At 54.4% G+C, this 16,120-nt stretch overlaps 2 protein-coding genes across 2 annotated transcripts; one reads left to right on the forward strand and one right to left on the reverse strand.

Moving 5' to 3' along the window:
- Positions 1 to 10,429: 10,429 nt before the first annotated feature.
- PITX3 (paired like homeodomain 3) lies at positions 10,430 to 12,271 on the forward strand. Its single transcript, XM_030865428.2, has 3 exons — positions 10,430 to 10,559; positions 10,733 to 10,935; positions 11,493 to 12,271. Exons 1-3 carry the CDS (start codon positions 10,442 to 10,444, stop codon positions 12,078 to 12,080), a joined length of 909 nt encoding a protein of 302 aa, XP_030721288.1. The 5' UTR covers positions 10,430 to 10,441; the 3' UTR covers positions 12,081 to 12,271.
- Positions 12,272 to 13,326: 1,055 nt separating this feature from the next.
- Positions 13,327 to 16,120, reverse strand: ELOVL3 (ELOVL fatty acid elongase 3). Its single transcript, XM_030865581.2, is given in 5 exon segments — positions 13,327 to 13,754; positions 14,013 to 14,114; positions 14,117 to 14,163; positions 14,801 to 14,932; positions 15,879 to 16,120. Coding segments are annotated over 5 exon segments (810 nt in total). The 5' UTR covers positions 15,980 to 16,120.

Here is a 16,120-nt window from a genome sequence, read left to right on the forward strand (position 1 = left end):
GATTAAGACAGGGTCAGGTCCCGAAAGTCTGCTGTGCCACGCAAGGGAGCTTAGCCTTTATCCTGAGGGCAAACAGGAGCCACTGAAGGGTTTTAAGCAAAGACATGACTGGTCAGATTCACCTTAGGAGTATATTATATAATAGGGCTTAGGGCCCTCAGGGACACCCTAGAAACCCAGCCTGACTCCACATGTTGCTTGGGACATCTGTCCTATCCCTTGCAACTCCCTAACCTGCAAGCACCAAGGCCACACCTTGCCCACAGAACTGAATTTGGTATCACCAAGGAGCAGGTAGCCCTGGTAAGGCTGGGAGAACATAGCTTGTGTGAGACAAGAGTGCAGACTGACAGGGAACTTGCCCAGGCCTCTGAGGAGTGCCCAGCCCAAGCCCTGAGAACCAGCTAGAACCTCTTTTAATTTTGCGGGGGGAGGGGGAGTAAGGGAGTCATAGTTAAGTTACTTGTCCAAGGTCACTCAGTGATGTTGCAGCTGGTGGCAGGGTTAGAATACTGTTTTAGTTTGTCACACTCCAAACTCTGCTTTCTCCACGAAGCCACCTTCCTTGGAGGAGAGGAAAAAAGGGCTGGGGTGGGGGTGGGGATGGGGGGTGGGGGCGCAGCCGAGAAGAGGAAGAGAGAAAAATGCAAGGAAAAAAGGAAAAAGAGGATCAGAAAGAGAAATTAGTCTTTCGAAGTGGCAGGGGAGGGAGGAGTGAGACAAACAGCAGGGGCAGAGTGGTGGCGGAGAAAATAAAAGAGGAAAGAAAGGCGAGACGTGGGAGGATTGGAGCAGAGACAAAAGGGCAGAGAGACAGACAGCGACAAGTGGAGAAAAACGCCGAAACTTGAGCGGCAACGAAGTCTGAGCGCTGAAACCCCACGGCCTCTCCCGGCCCGTGCGCCCTCCCACCTGGTCCTATCCCCCAGCACCGTTCCAGTTCGCTCGGTGTGGCGGCCTGGTCCCACCTCGCCGCCGACCGGCCCCGGTTCCGCGGGGATACCCGGTCCACTCTACGCTCGCCCGCTCGGTTCCGCCAAAATGTTCTTCAGCAGCGCCGTTTCAGCCACGTGGGAGGGGCGTGGTCCAGTTGCTGAGGAGCGCCTCCGATTGGCTAGGGGGCGGGGTTCCTGGCGGCGCGCCGGCCGGACCACCCCCCTGAAGGCGGGGCCAGAAAATTCACAGCTGGAAAGGGTGGAGCCCCGGTAGCGCAGCTGGAAGGGGGCGGGGCCCGACGCGCGAGGCTCGCAGCGGCGGGCTGGGGGCGCCCTGGACTGCCATAAAGTGAATGGGCGCCAGCGGGGGGTGGCAGTCCGCGGCGAGGCTTACTCTCTCCCAGCGAGTCCGGGAGCGCCGGAGCGGAGCGGCGGCCCGGGCGCAGGGGGGCGGCCCCCACCCCGGCCGGGTGCCCGGCCTCTGGCCCCTGCTTGCCCTCCAGACTGCGGCCGCCGCCGCCGCTGCCGGGAGTCTGCCTGCTGCGGGACTCACTGTGAGTGCTTGACCATGCGGGGGACAGGGGCTCACGGGGCCGAGGGGCCATGGCCGGACTTCGGGATCCCTAAAACGGGACCTAGGGCTGCTGAACTGGAGAACGGTGCCTGGGGAACGGGTCGAGACAGGGAGGGGGGACTGCAGACCTGGGGCCAGGACTTAGAAAAAGGGAAACTTAGCGCCAGGACTCGGGGGACAGAGAAGGGGAAGACTCGAGGGATCCGAAGAGAAGTCGGAGACATGAGGTCAGGACAGGGGCTCCGCGAAGCAGGGAGTAGAGTCGGGAAACCATTACCAGAAAGCGCCCCGGAATCCGGGGGCGCGAGGCCGACAGCCAAGGAGCCAAAGGGGTTGGCGAGGCCCTGGCCAGTGGGGGCAGCTGGCGGCGGGCGCCCAGCAAGGCGGCAGTTGGCAGTGCCCAACACCCCTCGGCTGGGTCTCAGACTCCAGGGACCGGGAGCAGGGGTGCGTTAGTCGCACAAGCTTCTCTCTTCCCAGCTGCTTTGCAATTGGGATAGGAACCGTGTTGTGAGAACCCGACAGCGACCGGGTCAGATGGCCGCTGTGTGGGCTGCAAGGCCGAGGTTGGGTAGTCCGAGTGACCAGGCGGTGGGTCTGGTGTGTCTGCTTGGGGTGTCAGGGCCCCGATGGGTCTCGACCTGGGGCAGCCACGGAATTGGACGGAATGTCTGCGGCGCGCGGGGCTCAGGGCTTACAGAATGTCCGGCGCAGCGAGGTTGGTCTCTCCGGAGCAGGCGCTGTGTCGGGCAGTGCTGGACAGAATGTCCCTGGCCGAGTGGCATGTCCATTTACCCCGCAGCGCCTGCCCAGCTGCTGCGTGTACGGTGGTGTTTGCTGTGGTGGGTTGCCTAGAATCGCAGCTCACACTTTTCAAACTTGTCTCTGCTCCTAGGGGCTGCGGGACATGGAGCAGGGAGTGAGAGTAAAGGCTGAAGCCTGGCCTTGGGCTGGAGTGGCCCGGGAGACATTCCCTCTCTAACCCAGACTAGATGCGATCTGAGCATCACCCCGGACTTCCAGAATCCAAATTTGTGGAGAGAGAGCCAATGGTGGGACTGCTAGTGGGAACCAAGACCAGGAAAGGAAGGAATGAACCACAAAGGGCAATGAGAGGGCAAAAAAGAGCCTAGCACAAGCCCCTGACAGCTTCAGTTCCCTCACAAACTCAGAGTCAACCCCTAATTCCAATACAGCTGACCAGGTACCCCCAGACTCTGCCTGGGTGTCAGCAGGCTAAAGTCTCCTTTCCCACAGTGGGCAGGAGCCCAGGCCCAAAGAGAAAACTGCAGCCCTTTAGCAAAGCAAACCCTGTGGTCTTGTTTCCCTTTTTGCTTCCTCAGTCCCACCAATCCCCACACCACTCTGGTGGCTGAGAGGAGGTAGGAAGGAGACACAGAATCCAGACACTGGGATCCAACACGGGAATTTATTGCCCTCCATCTCTGGTTGGGAAGGATGTCTCAGCCCTACCCAACTACCCTGTTTGCTTTTCCTACAGCTGGGAGAGGGCCCTGATTTCTTTGGACCCGTACAATGACCGCCCATCCTGACTCCAACTCTTTAACCAGAGCCCAGTTAAGCTGAAGGGAACAGAGTAGAGAGAACTCTCCCAGTCTATGTAAGTAAGCAAAACAGCCCATTTGGCGACTGAGTTTCATGGGGACAAGTGCAGGCTAATATGTTTAGCAATGAGTAATCTAAACAAGTGGGTTTCAACCTTTCTTACCCTCCAACCATGAATGACATATAATACGTCCTCCCCACACTCCCACCTCCACTCCTTACTTTTAAATTCACTTATCACCAGCTAGAACATTGTTTTCCAAACTCTTTTGTCCCTCTCCCCTTTTTGATAAATATAGTCATATCCCAGTTACCCCCATCACATTCTGATACCCTTTTCAAGGGGCTTGTGCTCCCATTGTCTTTGAAAACCACTGAAATTATGGGTGAAATGAAAGGCTGAGTCAGGAAAGGAATAGGGAAGGCATTACCTGAAGACTGTAGCCCTAAGTTCTACTTTTGCCAAAAAGGCCAAAAAGCAATGGCATTATAATAAAGATGACTAGAAACAAAAGGCAGACCTCCTGCCCCTGCATAAAGCCATTTAGCTGAGTGCATGCCTGGTCACTGGCTCTTAGGGAGAATGTCATGGACCTAGAGAAGGGTCAGAGAATGGTGGCAGAAGGGGGAGCCAGAGGCTGCTGGAGAGAGCAAACTTGAAGGTTTAGGCCTTTGGAAAGTGAGATAGGATGGAAATTCACAAAATAAGGAAAGGCCTAGATAAGCAGATTTGTTTGCTCCCCAAATCCTGAAACCAGAGATGAGGGGGCCTCTGAGAACTGGAATGATGCAAGCACAGGATGAATAGGAAAATGTTCCTTGGCACACTGTGGGCAGCAAACTTCCAGAGCTCTTTTCCAGAGAGGTGGTAGAGGCAGGAAGTAGAAAAGGAATCCTTAAGGGCTTGGAAGGATCAATGCATGTCAGAGCTACAAATTGTTGCTGGAGCGGAGGGGGTGAGGAGTGGAAAGAGCTCAGTCCCTGGTCTTAGGAGAACTGGATTAGAATCTCTTCAATCTGTGTAACCGTGAACAAATTCGTCTTCTTAGAGGTGCAATAGGGATGGTCATTCCTGCCATTCAAAGTGGTTTTAAGAGTTAAACGAAATCATATATTTGAAAGCCCTTTGCAAATGGAGAAGCACCACAGAAATAAGAAACATTATTGCTATTATTATGCCCAAACTGTAGGTCCCCTGTAAGCACAGAATCTTCATTTCGAAGGGTGGTGTCTCAAGCCTTAGATCAGCCTGCTAGCGTCCGTGATCCAGTCATGGGAAGATTCTCAATGACAGATGAGACACCCTATCCTAGGCTTCAGATGCCAGCCACTATCCCTCCCCAAGAAGAGTTCCAGGGAGCTCCCCAAATGCTTAGATCCTCTACCAGACCAGATATCCTGATCTGATCCCTGCCTGCCTCCTGCTCAAGGTTGTGAATATGGACCCGGAACCCAGGTCCAGGAAGGGAGGGCAGAGGAGGCAAGCTGGAGCTGAGTTGGGGATGAGCACAAGAGAAAGACAACACCCAAATCTTTTCTTCTCCATTTACTCTAAATGATGCTTCCTAGAGTGTGAGGGAGGGAGATGGCAGCTAACCTGAAGGATCCACTAGGTCCTGAGCTTTGGGACTATCTAGAGTGTCTAGAGTGTCTAGTCCCTAGTCACTGACAGGGACTCATGATAAGAGTGATAGGGAAAGAAAAGAAAAGGCAGTGGGGTGAGAAAGCTGCTTTCAGAACTCTCTCCACTCCTCCTGCTTCCCTGGGGCCTTCTTTTCACCTCTCATAGTTTCCCTTTTCTTACCTCTCCCCTGCCCAATCCATTCTGCTCACCACTGCCAAATAAAGATCCCAAAGACATTGCTTTGATGTCACTCCCTCACCTACAAGCCTCCAGTGACTCCCACTGCTGGGAGCAATGCTTCTCAGTGGGGGGTGAGGTGGGAGAGGGCAGTATAGGAGTGGGAGTGGCATGACACTGCAGGCTAAGCCAACCCCATCTTCCTGGTGTGGTGATGTCACTTGAAGATGTCTCTTGGATAGAAAACACTTTTTTTATATTAAAACAAACATAAGTATGGAATGGAATGCAAAATTTGCTTTGATTTTTAACATAAGGCTGAAGATCTCAAAGAAATTTCATACTGGCGGCCGCTGTTTCAGGTTGTGCCCCTAGTGTCCTGTACTATCTTCTCTCTTACTTAGTCTTAGGGTTGTGTTGGTGGAAAAGCTGGAGTTGCTCTAGCCTACACTGTATCAAGCCTGGACCCCCACCTCTTGCCCCTCATTGAACACCCTCTCAGCCTGACCATTATTCTCTGATGATCTCGCATTGCCCACACTGAGACCCTGGCCTCTGATGATCTCGCTTTGCCCACGCTGATTCCCTGCTACCCTCTGAACCTACTGCTCTGTTATTTAGAAGCCTCTGCCCCCTTCTCTGCCTCCCTAATTTCCAGATGAGCCAGGTGCTACGTCCTCTGAGCCCCAAAACTTGATACCACCTTACATGCGCTACCGTCTTTCTGATCTTCCACGATCTGAGAATCAGGCCCATGCAGACCACCATTCCATCCTGTGCTCTGTTTGCCTCCCTAGACTGTAGGCTCCTAGAAGTTAGGGTCTGTGCCTTACCATTCTTGGGTATCTGTCTTAGCACCTAATGCTTGTTGAAGGAAAGAAGAAGGGAAAGGGGGAAAAGGGTGTAGAGGCCCATTTCTCTGATCCCTGATTTACCCTTTGATAAATTAAGTGCATCAAATCATTGCTGCCTCTACCCGAGTCTTAGGGTTTCCTCTTGGCTGTGAGCTGTGAGCCTTGTCTACAGCTGTCTTCATTTGCCCTCATTTGCTGACTGCAGCTCAGCAGACCAGACAGTGTGGGTGCCCGGCATCCCTAATGAACATGAGGCTGTGTGCACTTAAGGGCCTCACTTTAGTTTTAGGTTTATAGGATGGTTCTGTCCTAGTTTAGGGCCCTGGTTTACACCTGTTCGCCAATTTACTGCTTGCTGAGCTGAGCCACAGCATCACAACTCCATCCCCTCTTATCTTCTTTTTCATTCAGCCCATGCAAGAAAAGGTTTTCTCCCATTTCAGTTCCAGGGTGTGCCTCCTGCCTTGGGTATTATTATTGCAACTACTTGGGGGCTCTTTGGCTGTGACCCTGGCCTACCCCTTTGGCTTCAGGACAAAAGTGGGCGCACATGGCAGTTGCCTTCTTGCCATGAGTTGTGTCCCTTGGAAACCATGGCCTCCCCACTATGGCCTCGCTGGTCTGTGACATTCTCGGATCTCCTCCTTAATTATCTTGGATATTTTGTTCTTGCTGCAGTCCATGACAGCTTCCTGTAATTCCATGCTGTACTTCAGAGTCAGAGGTCACCTGCAGGCCTTCTATTCTCCCTAGGGCTGGGATTGCCACCCTGACACCAGTGGGGCCTGGGCCATGCACCCCCTGCAGGGTGTGTTGCAAAGGCTGGGGTGGGGCAGGAGGCCCCCCCAAGAGCTGGACTCAGCACCACTGTTATCTCTTGACTCTCTTTGGCCCTTTCTGGTATTTCCTACCAGCATCAACCAAACGTGTGGCTTCCAGACCTACTGCCTGTCCCTGTCCACTGAGTGAGGCGAAGTCCCTGGCCGTAGTCCCAACTCCCCAGCTTCCCGACCTCCAGCAGTTTGGGGGAGCTTAATCCTCAGCCAGCCTGTCTCCAGCTCAGACAACAGCTTGGCGCCCCCAGCCTCTGCCTGACTAGCCCACCGGACACGAGTCTGCTAGAGGCCTCTGCCCCCACCCGCTCTCTCTGCTGCCTGCCTGCTATTAGTGTTCCTGCTTTTTCAGCTCCACAGGCAGGGCCCTTCTCAGCCACACCCCCTCTTTCTGCTATGACTAACCCAGCCAAGAGCCTGAAGCCTTTATTCTTTCCTCTACCACCAGTCACTGGTGCCCAAAGTGGCTCCCAGCTTGGGCTACTCTGCCCATTTGGCTGTTTCCTTATTGCCTGGACCCTCCTTTATGTTTAGGACAGAGTGCTCACAACACACACTTGCATCCTCTCTAAAGTGCAGCATGCTTCCCTGTATTCAGAGCAACTCTTCACTGGGAGACACAGGATCTAGGGAGGTGAACCACTCAAGCAATGGCAGAGACAAGAATGAGATCTTATTTACCACTCTATCCTGAGTGCCTTACTCAACGCCCAGCTCACAGAAGGTGCCAAACAAACAACATTTCAATGAATGAGGGGGAAAACAACAACAAGAACAACAACTTGGATAGAGTTTGACCCCTACCCATTTTTTAAAATAACTTTATTTATTTATTTATTTATGGCTGTATTGGGTCTTCACTGCGGCGCACGGGCTTCTCATTGTGGTGGCTTGTCTTGTTGCGGAGCACGGGCTCCAGGCGCACAGGCTTCAGTAGTTGTGGCACATGGCCTCCGTAGTTGTGGCGCACGGGCTTAATTGCTCCCCGGCACGTGGGATCTTCCCGGACTAGGGCTCAAACCCGTGTCCCCTGCATTGGCAGGTGGATTCTTAACCACTGCACCACCAGGGAAGCCCCCTACCCATTTTTAAATGTTATGTTTTATTTTAACCTTGTAACAATACTGAAGGTAGATAGGGAAGGGATCATAATCTCACTTTTACAGATGAAAAAATATGCCTAGATAGGTAATTTGCCAAGGACACACAGCTAGTAAGTTGGGGAGCCAGGACGTGAACCCAGATCTTTTGACTCCAATCCTAGTTTCTTTGGGGTATACCAGATTACTTTCCCAGGAGGGGCCTCGTCAGTTTCTGCCCCCCACTGCTACCCAATCCTCTTTTTCCAGCATTCTCATACCTTCTCCCCACTCAGCCAAACAGTCTCTCTCCAGCAGCCACTGAGTGTAGACCACTCCCTCCCGTGGCTCCTTTGGCTTCCTCCTCCCCCACAGAGTCCTTAGTTCCTGGGACTGAGAGCTGCGGTTCAAAGGGGCCAGGAAGGGGAAGGGGGAGGATAATGGCTAGCTCCAAAACAGCCGAGGCAGCTGTCCCTGTCACAGAGAGAGGAGACTGTGTGACGGTGTGTCCGTCTGCCTGAATGTGGGAGCGCGTGTGGGAGAGTGTGTGTTTGTAGGCCTCTAGCTCCAAGTCCTGGTGCTTATTTTGTCTGAGTGGGGGCCCGTGTGTGTCTGCATGTGTGTCTGTCTGTCTCTGGGAACACACAGCCTGAACTCTGCTTTCTCAGCCTCGTCTTTTATTCTGGCCCTTATCTCTCCTCACCCTGCCTCCCTCTGCTGAAATAAAGGGTGAAACCAAGACACAGGTATGGAATGCTGGGCGAACGGGAGTTTGGAAAATGGGAAGTCTGGAGGCAAAGCAGACTGGAAGGATGAACGGCAATGGTGGGATTCAGCTTTCCCTACAGGGAAACCCAACTGTCCCTATTTTCCCAGCTCTGCCTTGCTCCTGTGGGCCTCTGGAGAGGTCAGAGGCATGGTTTGCAATTTTGAGGGCATCTTAGGTATGAAGAGACTTCAGAGCACCCCTTTTTCCAGCTCTCAGTTCTAAGCCTCCCCAGCTACTTGGGAAGAGCTACTAGTCAAGGCTGCTCCAGGTCCCTCCCAATGGCCTCTCCCTTCTATTGGAGCATCATTGGGCCAGCCCTAAGCCTCTGGCTCCAGTCCTCATATCTGGAAGGGGAGGGAAGCAGAGCAGCCCCACCCCTGGCCTGACTTCTCTCCTTCCTTCCCGGGGTTCCATTCAGCCCTGCTTCTCCAACCCTAGGAGAGGGTCCAAGGTCTAGTCCTCTCTGCCTGTGGAAAGAACAGGGACTGTTTCTCAACCTCCTGCCTTGACCTCTGACCCATCCCCAATCTAGCTTGAGAGGTGGAGAGGTGGGGGGACAGCTGTCATCTCTGAGCTTGTTGAAGGGGGCATTACCATGTGCAAATACAGGCCGCTGCCCATCTGCGCCTCCCTGAGAAAGGCTCCTAATAAATTCAGAGCAGCCAAGTGACACACGTCTCAATCTAGGCTAATCCTCCACATTAATGCCACCTTGCACAGCCTGCATTAAGTCCCTGTTAATGGGGAGGCAGATGGACCCCTCCTACCCAGCTTTTCATCCCTGTTTCTCTGTCCCCAGCCTCCTTTGGTTCTCCTCTGACCAAGAGGCATCTGGAGTCTTGAGCCCCACTAGTGCCCTTTTCCCTTCCCCCCACCAGAGGGGGCCTGGGAGAGCCAGAAGGAAAGGGGACCCTGCAGGGGAGACTTGGAGGGGGACCCAGGCAGGCTCCTGGGCAATGTCAGGTAAGGTTTGGCATAGGGAGTAAGGGTAGGAAGGGGGTTTTAAGAAGCCCACATCCACAGCCTGGGGTGGGCCAGCAAGAAGCTGTGCGTGACAGTGGTGACTGGTAGGGTGCAGTGTGTGTCTGGGCAGGTATAGAAGCAGAGAGTGATTTTCAAACTTGTTTTTGATCATGGAAGACTTTCTTCAAATGAAATCTCTCCAGAAAGCATAAACAAAACAGACAAAAGCAGGGCTGCCCTAGTTGAAGTAGACCCGAGTAAGATCAGGCTAGATCTCTGTCCCTGAGGTTAGCCCTAAGTTCCAGTCCCTGAGGGGGTTTGTGAGGAGGGCCCCAAAGAACACAGTCTGAAAAAGCAAACCAAGAGAAGCAGTTTAGGAATCTCCCAGACCTGGTTCAGATCCCAGCTCCACTGCTTACAAGCTCTTTAACCTTAATCATTACTTCAAGTCTCAGTTTCCTCACCTGAAAAAGGGTGATCATACCTAATATTGATGCATTCTTGTGAGGGGAGAGATAATGAGGTGAAGACACATAGTAAGTACTCATAAATGATAGCAGTGATTCTCCTTATGGGAGACATATAAGGCCTGGTTCAAAATCAAATCTGTCCCACTGGAGAGTGAATAACACAGGTTCAGACTGCGTCTCAGGTGTGACTGGCTGAGAGGCATGTTTGAGTTTAAGGGGATATTGGGCACTCGTGTGAGAGGGAATTTAATTTTTGAGTATGTGGTGTATGGTATGTGGTGTGCAACAGTGTGGTTTTCATTAATTCAATAAATATCTGTTGAACACCAACAGTGCACCAGGCAGGGTTCTAGGTGCCCAACACTGAAGAAATCAAAGTCTAGTGTGTATAACTGTGTATAAAATCTCTTGAGTATACACCTCTCCCCGCCTTAGGCTGCTGTTTCACCATTCTATCCTAGGGCACCCTACACAGGGGTAGCTTTATGTCGGTGGCAGAGAACTAGTGGGGAAACACTACTGGGAACCGGATAACCCGGAGATTTTCTTCCCATTAACCAGGTCTGTGTCTTCGCTTCCCTCCAGAGTCCTCCCCCCATGGAGTTCGGCCTGCTCAGCGAGGCAGAGGCCCGGAGCCCCGCCCTCTCGCTGTCAGATGGGGGCACCCCCCACCCCCCAATCCCGGAACACGGCTGCAAGGGCCAAGAGCACAGCGGTGAGCGCGCCACCTTCTGGGGGGTGGGGAAAATAACAGCTCCATCCCTAACGAGGGTGGGACCCGGGAGTGCAAGCCCAGGTGGGAGTGAGGGGCCCCGCCGAGGAAGTCCCCGAGCACGGGAATCCGCACAGGCAAGAACGCGCTGTGACCGACCCCACCCCGGCTCCCAGACTCGGAGAAGGCCTCGGTTTCGTTGCCCGGCGGCTCCCCCGAAGACAGCTCGCTGAAGAAGAAGCAGAGGCGGCAGCGCACGCACTTCACCAGCCAGCAGCTGCAGGAGCTGGAGGCGACCTTCCAGAGGAACCGCTACCCCGACATGAGTACGCGGGAAGAGATCGCCGTGTGGACCAACCTCACCGAGGCCCGCGTGCGGGTACGCCGCCCCCCACCCCCAGAGCCGCCACCCTCACTCCATCCCGGGCCTCCCTCTCGCGGGCCGCTCCGCAAGTAGCTTCGGAACCAGCATCCTGTAGTTCTGCCCTGCCTGCCCCATCCTCGGACCCAACACCCGACGTCCCCCGGCCCCGGCCCCTGCCCGCACGACCTTCTTTCCGCCAGCCTCCAATCTCTGCTCTTCCTGCATCCTTTCACTCCAGACGGCGCGCTCCCTCTCCCCTGGCACTGTCTCTGGTTCCCCTCTTCACCTCTCCTAGACCCGATCCTGCTGCCCACCCCCGCAGCCCTGTCGCCCCCGACTCAGTTCTGCGGCAGACTGTTTCTTTCTCAGCCCGCTGACTCCGTGAGCTCTTCCCTCACCCCGACCGGCTGCTCTACCACCCCATTCCCGTTTCTGGGGTGGTTATGCTCCACCACCTCCTCTCGCTTATGCTCCGCCCGGCCCCGGACCCCGCTTGGTCCCCTGCCTGGGCGACCCACCCACCAAACAACTGCGAGGGCCGGGCCCTGACAGCCTTTCTCCCACGCCCACAGGTGTGGTTCAAGAACCGGCGCGCCAAGTGGCGAAAGCGCGAGCGCAGTCAGCAGGCGGAGCTGTGCAAGGGCGGCTTCGCGGCGCCGCTAGGGGGGCTGGTGCCGCCCTACGAGGAGGTGTACCCCGGCTACTCGTACGGCAATTGGCCACCCAAGGCGCTGGGCCCGCCGCTCTCAGCCAAGACCTTCCCGTTCGCCTTCAACTCGGTCAACGTGGGGCCTCTGGCTTCACAGCCTGTCTTCTCGCCACCCAGCTCCATCGCCGCCTCCATGGTCCCCTCGGCCGCGACTGCCCCGGGCACTGTGCCAGGGCCCGGGGCCCTGCAGGGCCTAGGTGGGGGGCCCCCCGGGCTGGCTCCGGCCGCAGTGTCCTCCGGGGCAGTATCCTGCCCTTACGCCTCGGCCGCCGCAGCCGCAGCAGCAGCCGCCTCCTCCCCCTACGTATATCGGGACCCGTGTAACTCGAGTCTGGCCAGCCTGAGGCTCAAGGCCAAACAGCACGCCACTTTCAGCTACCCCACCGTGCCCGGGCCGCCCCCGGCCGCCAACCTCAGTCCGTGCCAGTACGCAGTGGAACGGCCTGTGTGAATGGCCCCGCCCGTCGATCATCCCTGAGGGCGGGGGCGATAATTTACGGCCTCTACGGACTGGGGTCGTCTTGCCTGGCTTGCCCCCGCCCCGGGGTCTGAGAGGGGTGCTGGGGCAGTCGGGCTTGGGGAGGCGGCCGGCTCAGGAGAGAGCCTTCCCCCTCCCAGGCCTGAGGGGTGGACTGGGCCCTTAGTCCGCGCCCCTGGAACTGAGGCCAGGAACAGGGACCAGTTCCCCGGGGGGCCAACTCACCCTTGGTCCACCCCGCCTTCTCCAGACTCCCCTTCCCCGGTTTTCAAAGATAAATGAAATAAACGTGCGCGGACTGTCAAAGGCCTGATGATTCAGAGTTGCGGTTGAGCCTTCTCCCCTTATCCTTCCCCATGTCTAAAGGAGAGCTGGGTGTACAGGAAACAGATAGGGGTCCAGGCTTCTAGGGCTTCAGTCCTCCCCAGGCCACCATCACCAAGACGGGGAAGCCTGGGGATTCCTGGAGCTGAGCGGCGCACGCATGCGTGCGTGCGTGTGTAGGTGTGTATGGCTTGGACAAAGCTGGTACTGCAGCGCCACCTCGTGGTCTCATGGAGGATAATTGGAAGGTCTGATCTCGAATGCTTACTTAAAGATGTCAATTCTGCAGCTTAGGAAGCCTATGACTTTAGAAAAAGTTACTCCACCTTTCTGCAGCTGTTTCTCACTGTTCCTATGAGGGGCTTGGGCCTCTAACAGCAATAAACTTCTGGTCTGTAACAGACATTTATTAAGTGCCTACCAGGCCTAGTATTCTTATTGAGTGTCTGTGTGTGACTCATCCTTCCACACACCACACCCTCTTAAGCTTCTCACCCACTGCCAGCAGCCCTCCTCCATCACAGCAGTCCCCTTCATCCTCAAAATCCCCAAACCCCAAAAACCTTGTTGAAATCTTTAATTTAAAAAATAGAGCAAGAAGAAGAAAGATTTCTGGAAATATAGATCACTCAGCTCTGGGGAGCCTCTTCAGTCCCACTCCATCCCAGGGACTGTTTGGCCTTCACATTAAAAACAGAAACAGCAAAGTACTAGATCACACCCCCACCCCAGGGGTGACACTTCTTGACTGTCATAACCTCCTGCCACCTTGGGGTACACATCCCGTGGGGAAACCATGCAGAAAAGGCATCCTAATTATTTTCCCAAACCTAAGCTCAGCCCTTCAGTGCCCTGGGGAGGAGAGAGCTCAGGGCTCCTTCTTTTCTCCAACCCTTCACTGGCTCTTGGTCTTGGCCTTGACCTTGGTAATTACATAGTTTTGGTGGAAGAACTGGACAAAGAGGAGGAAATAGGTTGTATACAAGATGAAGGACCAGAAGAGGTGTTCCTTTGTTGTATGGCATCCCTGTTCCTGTCTCCAGATGTAAGTCAGGATACCGACAGTAGCTCCCATAAACATCTGCAGGATTTGCAGGCTGGTGACGAGCATGGGAAACCACCTGGGGGGCTTTACTTTGGCAGCCTTCAGAGTATAGTAGGTGTACATGATGGCACGTACACCGTAGTTCATGGTCATGAACCAGCCGCCTGCAGCCACCTTGTTCTTGTATCCAAAGCTCTTGTACACTAGCTCTGTGCTGTGGTGGTACCAGTGCACAAAGATGAGTGGCCATTTATACAGGATGATGAAGGCTGTGTCTCCTGGGAGATGGGGAGTCATAGCTGGCATACCACCCAGTGTTGGGACCACCCTCCGCACTGGACGTGGGGGCATATGGGGAATTGTCAGGGCAGGGAGAGGGGTTTTTGTGGCAGAGAATCTAAGGAGGGGCTTGGGTGAGAGGTGTTGTTAGGACCCAGGGGTGGGGAAGGGACTTTCCATGTGATGGGTAAGGCGGGGGGGCCCTGAGGAGGGGTGCAGTTGACTGGACACCAGAGAGACGAAGCCTTGCCACTCACCAAGTTCAATGATCTTGCTGAGGACAAAGTGGCAGGATCAGAATTTGATTATGGGATTATCGGTGAAGATGAAGAAGCATACAGTTTTCTTTAGGCTCCCCTAAGTAGCACAGTCCCCGTATAGCCCCATGTCCTCACTGCCCCAAGGATACTCAAATGGGACAGAGGAAAAGGGTATAAGGGTCATTCCCAGGCACCAATCCACGCTTCACCTGGTCAAATTCCACCACCTCCCCCCGCTCCACAGGGGATGGGTCACAGCTTCTGAGATCCTGTGGCCAACCTGGTAGAGCCAACCAGTAATCTAGAAGACATGAAGGCTAGAGAAGGACCAGGGAGTGCTGGAGGTTGGGACTGAAAGTTGAATTAGGGAATAGGGCTCATGGGATGGGAGGAGATGGGTGGCAGGATGGGGGGTGATCGAAGGAGTTTGGGGGGGCGGAATATGGGAAGAAGGGGCTGGGGAAGTTATTGGGAGGTCTTGGGATAGGGTATTAGATGCAGAGAGTATTAGAGGCTGGGGAAAATGTTGGAAGTACCAAGACTCCATGAGCACAAGAGGACTTGTGAGAGAGAGCAGAGACAGCTAGTTCGGGGACTGCAGAAGGAAAACGGGAATATGGGAGGAGGGTGGAACCTGAGGAGAGAGTTAGAGCTGAGAGAATGGGATAGGAAGAGAGTTAGGGGGCAGAACTTGGGGAGTTGATACAATTGAGGTTTCTAGAAAGTTTTTAGGGATAGAATGTGGGTCTAGGGTCTATAAGATGGGTTGTGGGGGGGGGTCTTACCTGAAGATTGCAAGGCAGAATGACCAAAGGATGAGAGGTCCCTGCAGGTTGAAGCCCTTCCGTGCCCTCATGTAGTTCTGCCCCACAAAGATGAGCAGCAGGTAGATCAGAGCTATGGTGAATGAGGTTGCCCTGGCAGGCAGAAGGGAGAGGGGATGGGCTTATGGGTAGGTGCTGGTTAGAGGAATGCCCACTCATATCCCCAGGTGAGTGCTCTGGGTTGGAGTCCTACTTCTGCCATTTACTAGCTGTGTGACACTGGAAAAACTACTTAGTTTTCTGAGCATTAGTATTCCCCTTATTTTGTAAGAGGGGAATACCACTCCTTTCCTGACAGTGTTAATATATACAAAGTACCTAGCACAGGGCAGGGGCTATGTCCAAGGTTTCTTTGATTACTGCTCTCTCAATGGGGTTGGGAGCAGGTGACAGCTGCTGACCCATGCCTAGAAGCAACCCAGGACTGTGGTGTAAGAAGAATGTGGCAACAGCTTCTGCCTGGTTGGGTCATGACAAATTGGAGCACAAAGTCAACCCACAAACACCTCTGAGGAGCTCTTGGGAAAAGCCCGAGGAAATTTTGGAAGAGTATCTAGATTTTGTCTCCTTCTCCACAGCAGGGATGATGCAGCATTTGAGGAACAAGATGATAACTGTGAAGGGAAGGCTGTCCCCGGGTACCAGCACTATGCACGCATGTGCACACATGCGGCCACAAAGGATGGAGAGTCATCTATAAGGTGGGTGCGAGTAGGAGTTCAGATCAACTCCATTCTTCAGAGACCAGTTCTCACTACACTCTTTCCTCTTGGTTTCTGTCTCCTCCCACATTCCTCACCCCATCCTCTTATTTCTGCCTTCCTTTCTTCCAGACCTAACCTCTCTGAGGTGCCACACTACCTGCACCTTGGACAACGGGTACGTGAAGCCAGTACTGGGGAGCCCGATACCTTTGCTCTTTAGCAAAATCACTGTGGGTATTCTGTGTATCGCCCTCCTCCTCTTCCGCCAATCCCCCGAAATAGCAATCATCAGAGTTGGGCCCCTGACACGGCTCTTCCCCTTCTCCAGGTCTCACCAGTACTCCTCCAAAACGGGCCTTATGTCCTGGAACAGCTCGAAGTTGTAGGGCTGGAACATCTGCTTTACTTCATCTGAGACATTCATGGCTGTGACCATTTCGTTCTGCAGATGCTGAGGTCGGGAGCTTAGGGAGCCGGACGAGAGTTAGGGGACCGAGGATGGAGCGAACCTTGGGGCAGGACTGACCAGACCCAGAACCCAAGGTACTACGCGGCAAGCCGAAGAGCGTCAGATCCA

The sequence above is a fragment of the Globicephala melas genome, chromosome 16 (assembly GCF_963455315.2).
Source record: "Globicephala melas chromosome 16, mGloMel1.2, whole genome shotgun sequence".
NCBI lineage: Eukaryota > Metazoa > Chordata > Mammalia > Artiodactyla > Delphinidae > Globicephala > Globicephala melas.